Source organism: Egretta garzetta, unplaced genomic scaffold, assembly GCF_000687185.1.
Source record: "Egretta garzetta isolate BGI_Z169 unplaced genomic scaffold, ASM68718v1 scaffold644, whole genome shotgun sequence".
Taxonomy (NCBI): Eukaryota; Metazoa; Chordata; class Aves; order Pelecaniformes; family Ardeidae; genus Egretta; species Egretta garzetta.
Genome location: NW_009259452.1, coordinates 406,846 through 412,390, shown reverse-complemented (window position 1 = coordinate 412,390; position 5,545 = coordinate 406,846). Strand labels below are relative to the sequence as shown.

General features: G+C 41.1%; 1 protein-coding gene across 1 annotated transcript in view; it reads left to right on the top strand.

Moving 5' to 3' along the window:
- Window positions 1-5,545, top strand: part of LOC104124788 (myosin-1B-like) — a 17,796-nt gene that overhangs the window by 4,753 nt on the left and 7,498 nt on the right. The window contains 10 exon segments of the mRNA XM_035892720.1: window positions 189-359; window positions 1,146-1,452; window positions 1,554-1,630; window positions 2,051-2,138; window positions 2,233-2,350; window positions 2,525-2,648; window positions 2,734-2,870; window positions 2,962-3,217; window positions 5,012-5,254; window positions 5,360-5,536. Coding sequence (XP_035748613.1) covers window positions 189-359; window positions 1,146-1,452; window positions 1,554-1,630; window positions 2,051-2,138; window positions 2,233-2,350; window positions 2,525-2,648; window positions 2,734-2,870; window positions 2,962-3,217; window positions 5,012-5,254; window positions 5,360-5,536 — 1,698 coding nt within the window.

Sequence of the window (5,545 nt, the reverse complement as noted above, 5' to 3'; positions counted from 1 at the left end):
TGCTCTGGAAAAAAATTGCATTGTCATTGTGTAGATATTTCTTTGGGGAGCTGTATATAGGTCCTGCTATGGTGTGGTCCTGCTAATACAGTTGTCTTTTAACTGGGGAGATTTATAAAGGGTTGAGAATGATCAAGAACTGTGCATGTTGACCATGGGTGGTTGTTGTTTTTTTTAACACCGGCAAGTTCAACAGCCTGGAGCAGCTGTGCATCAACTTCACCAATGAGAAACTGCAACAGTTCTTCAACCACCACATGTTCGTGCTGGAGCAGGAGGAGTACAAGAAGGAAGGAATCGAATGGACATTCATTGACTTTGGGATGGACCTGGCTGCCTGCATTGAGCTCATTGAGAAGGTACCTTTTTAATTCAAAATATCTTGGTTTTTTTCAGGACCTCATTGTTTTAGATTGCAAAGGGTTAAATGCTGTTCAAAAAAAAAAAAAAAGGTCTCTTCCATGGTTAGTTTCATGCATTCAGTTTTAGTTGTTGAAAAATCTCTCCCTCTGTACTATTGCTCATTATGCACTAGAGATATTACAAAGTCCACAGATAACTATGGAAGTAATTCCTCACACACCTTCTGTGTGTGAAAGGTACCTCCACTTGCTCCATTAGAGGATTTAAACAAAAACCAAAAAACCACAGAGCAGCTCCTGAAGTAAAATCAAAATATTTTCTTTAGGTTCTGGAATAAAATTATCTGGACAATACATTTTTTTCTAGATGGTTCATAGTAAACCTAAGCACAGGCCAATACAGTCAGTGGCTGACCTCTGCGTGCAAGGAACTGAAAGAGAATTCTTGTAGTTCCGTGTAATTTAGGGAGTTGATTAAGAGTACAGACACTGAAGTAAATAAACAATGGACACATTTGGGAAAGACATTCTTAAATATAATCTTTCTCCTCCTGATTTTTTTAACATGAGTTTTGGCATCAAAATAAATCCTGAATCACCATGCAAAGTGTGAGTCAAGCAGGTGAATCTTTTAAAATGACTATTTAGAAAGAAACTTGCTTCATGGCAAGGGTAGGGGTTTGTTTCTCAGCCTCCTGTCTTTTACTACATTCCTTTTAAGACCAAGTTGTGATCATATTATTCTACAGGCATTCACTCTTTTTTTGTTGTACTGTCTTTCAGCCCATGGGCATCTTCTCCATCCTGGAAGAGGAGTGCATGTTCCCCAAGGCAACTGACACCTCTTTCAAGAACAAGCTCTATGACCAGCATCTGGGCAAGTCCAACAACTTCCAGAAGCCTAAACCTGGCAAAGGCAAGGCTGAGGCCCACTTCTCCCTGGTGCACTATGCTGGCACGGTGGACTACAACATCTCTGGCTGGCTTGAGAAGAACAAGGACCCCCTGAACGAAACTGTCATTGGCTTATACCAAAAATCATCTGTCAAGACATTGGCATTACTTTTTGCCTCTGCTGGTGGAGAAGCAGGTCAGTTCTCTGAAATGTCATTTCTCTGGTGCACAGTGGTTCTGCAAAATTGTGGAATGTGCCCCAAAGCCATAAATGTTTCACTATTTTCACTTTATCAGAGGCTAGTGGTGGTGGTGGCAAGAAGGGTGGCAAGAAGAAGGGTTCTTCTTTCCAGACTGTCTCAGCTCTTTTCCGGGTAAGTAAACACTTTACATTTTCATCTGTGTAAATTAGAATTAAACTGCACTTTCACTGGCTCAACCACAGTAAAAAAGCAAACAAACAACTTCCGTTCAGATCCTCATTAAAAAACCTATATCTTATGGAATGAAAATTGACACTGTGAATTCCTAAAGTTACACTTAAAATAAACATGACTTTTGTCATAAAACTGTGAAGTCCTCCCGCCCTTTCTCTCATTGGGTTGATGGGATTTTTTTTCTTATCCTAAAAGGTGATGTTCTATGTTCTGAATCAGAGGGGACTGAGATATTGTTTGAGGTATTATCAGTTCGTAATTTTCAGCCCATCTCCATTGACAGGCCTAAGTTCAAAGAACCTGAGAGTTAGTTTCCCCAAATTTCATATAAACACATACTAAATCATGGTCCCACAGGAGAACCTAAACAAGCTGATGACCAATCTACGGAGCACCCACCCCCATTTTGTCCGTTGCATCATCCCAAATGAAACAAAAACACCTGGTAAGATGCTTAAGCAGAAAGAGAACTTCCTCCAATAAATCTCTGCCCCTCCACACTGGGAACTGTGGTATTCATTTATGCTCTGAATTGCTAGGCGCCATGGAGCATGAACTGGTGCTGCACCAGCTGCGGTGCAACGGTGTGCTGGAAGGCATCAGAATTTGCAGGAAAGGTTTTCCCAGCAGAGTCCTCTATGCTGACTTCAAACAGAGGTAAGAGCACTGCACCTCTCGGCATCCTTAAAAGCAATGTTGGTGAATTCATAGAGGTTCATTCAGGCTGGGCTCTGTTGTCAAAAATAGCTACATATGAGCTGGTGGGGTTCAGTAGCTAGTGTGCATTGGCTGGGGTAAAACAGCCTTAACATCTTCTTTCTCTTTTCACAGATACAAGGTGCTTAATGCCAGTGCTATCCCAGAGGGACAGTTCATCGATAGCAAGAAGGCTTCCGAGAAGCTTCTTGGGTCAATCGATGTGGACCACACCCAGTACAAATTTGGGCACACCAAGGTACAAACCCTCCTTGACTCACTCTCTGTATGCTTGTGCTTTGCTGTACCTGCCAGTGATGTGCTGCAATGTTCCCTTTCTCAAGGTGTTCTTCAAAGCTGGGCTGTTAGGACTCCTGGAGGAGATGAGGGATGAGAAGCTGGCACAGCTCATCACCCGCACACAGGCCAGGTGCAGGGGCTTCCTGATGAGAGTGGAGTACCAGAGAATGGTGGAGAGGAGGTAGATATTTCTCGTATTTATTTTGTTCTCATGGTACTTGGCTAACGAAGTTCAAATTTATCACAGCAAAGCCATGTCAATTTCATTTCAGAGAATCCATCTTCTGTATCCAGTACAACATTCGTGCATTCATGAATGTGAAGCACTGGCCCTGGATGAAGCTGTTCTTCAAGATCAAGCCCTTGCTGAAGAGTGCAGAATCTGAGAAGGAGATGGCCAACATGAAGGAAGAGTTTGAGAAAACCAAGGAAGAGCTTGCAAAGTCTGAGGCAAAGAGGAAGGAGTTGGAGGAGAAAATGGTTTCCTTGCTGCAGGAAAAAAATGATCTGCAACTGCAAGTGCAGGCTGTGAGTACTGCCATTTATTTCCCACTCAGGAAATAGTCTTTCACACTGTTCTTTTGCAAGCAGAGGGCCAGACTATAGATGGCCAGATGTCAGATACTTGTTGAATTATGCATCATATTGACTGTGAATCTGAAGAAACTAGTGTCTCACAGTAGCATAGCGAGCACTCCGATAGCTAGTACAAAGAGGCAGGGAGCTCCAAGTGGGAGTCAGTGCTCTTGCTTTCTGAGGAAGAAGCTGTCTGTAGCTAGCCAAGATTAAATACTCAGGACGGCATTGTACCTGAACCCGCAACTCCCTTTGAACAGGTGAGTCCTGCAGGATGACCTGGATTAATTAATTTTGGACAGTAAATGCAACTAGAATTCAAACTTATGCTTGTAAATTCAGCCACTTAATAAATAATAGATTATTGTTTATTCAGGAAGTGGGAAATAGGGCTTGAAATCAATCTGGAGCTTCAGCTTCTGAACAAAAGTTTCATCTCCCAGGGTTGTTCTATGGTGTTTTATTGTGCTCAAGGGTGCTCAGTGTTCCCTGGGAATAGGAAAAGGAAAAGGTAGATACACCCTGATACAGGTGGATTTTGAACCTCCCTAGTTAAACGGCTGGCTGAGTCCTGCCCATCCTGCTTTAATCCATAACCCTTAAATGCAAAATATATATACCAAATTTGGAGAACATCTGTATGTATAATAATATTAAACCACCTCTGGGTGGTGACTCTGGGTAGGCACTTCATAGATCTCTATTATTTAGTCATAATTTAGTACAAAACAGAATAACAAAGGACATGAGCAATCAAGCAAAACATTTCCTTTCTGAGTACTGTAGTGGTTTGCACCTGCAACATGGATTTTCATATGTCATGTGGTAGATTTTGTATTAACATTATCCCAAGAAGCTTGTAGACACATCAAATTTAGAAAGAGAAATTATTAAAAAATACATTCCAACAGTATTTGATATTCAAAGCCCATCTTACAAAGCAATTCGTATTACTCATTAAATTATTGAAAGCACTGAAATTGCCAAATACATTATTCAGGTTTCCCCTAGTTACATAGTGATTTAAGTCTTCAGTTAGAAAATGGGACACCTAGAAGTTTCTCAGTCTAAAAGAGAAAAGTAGACACAGATTTTAATCTTCTTACTTACAAAGGTATCTGTCAGTTAAACTCATTTAGGACAAATCTATTAGAATAAAACACCAAAGACCAAAGGAATAGAACACCAGCAGAAATCAGCATTGAAAACCCAGAAAGACAGCCTGGAAATTTGTCAAGAACGCATGCTTTTAAAAAGGCAATTCCTCTATAGTGTGTGCAGTAATTATAATGAATATTTAAGAGCGATATTATTTCTTATCTAACAATTTTTCTCTTGAGAATAATAAATTTTTTAGATCCCAACATAACACTGGTTTACCAGCAATTACAAAAGGGAAGCCACTGATTATTGTGTAGGAAGCAAAAATTCTGCAAGCCCATTCCTTTGAAAAATTAGTTAGAGAGATGGTCATTTTTTATGATGCCTATAACTGCAGGAGGTATGTTCACAAGTACAAATTTGGACAGATATTTTTAAAAGAGCCAAAACAAGAGTGAAGCTCTTCCAAACTGAGAATGTGCGTAATTATTTCCCCCACAGAAAAAATGACAGTGTTGTTCAGCTGTTTGTGTGGAAGGGCTCTTTCAGACATAGCTGTTACATAGGTCAAATTAGTAAGATAAAAGATAAAGCAGAGAAACTTCCAAATATTATAACCAAAGAGAATCTGTGTCTCCCCACCAGGAAGCAGATAGCTTGGCTGATGCTGAGGAAAGGTGTGACCAGCTCATCAAAACCAAAATCCAACTGGAAGCCAAAATTAAGGAGGTGACTGAAAGGGCTGAGGATGAGGAGGAAATTAATGCTGAGCTGACAGCCAAGAAGAGGAAACTGGAGGATGAATGTTCAGAGCTGAAGAAAGATATCGATGACCTTGAGTTAACATTGGCCAAAGTGGAGAAGGAAAAGCATGCCACGGAAAACAAGGTACAAGGCGGAACCTGTCACTCACACTCTGGAACAGAGTGCTGTGCTGTTACAGGATTGCTGTATCTATGTCTTTTATTTACACTTGCTCCCTTCTTCTCAAAGGTGAAAAACCTCACAGAGGAGATGGCAGGACTGGACGAGACCATTGCCAAGTTGACAAAAGAGAAGAAAGCCCTCCAAGAGGCCCATCAGCAGACACTGGATGACCTGCAGGCAGAAGAGGACAAAGTCAATACTCTGACCAAAGCTAAGACCAAGCTGGAGCAGCAAGTGGACGATGTAAGCCCC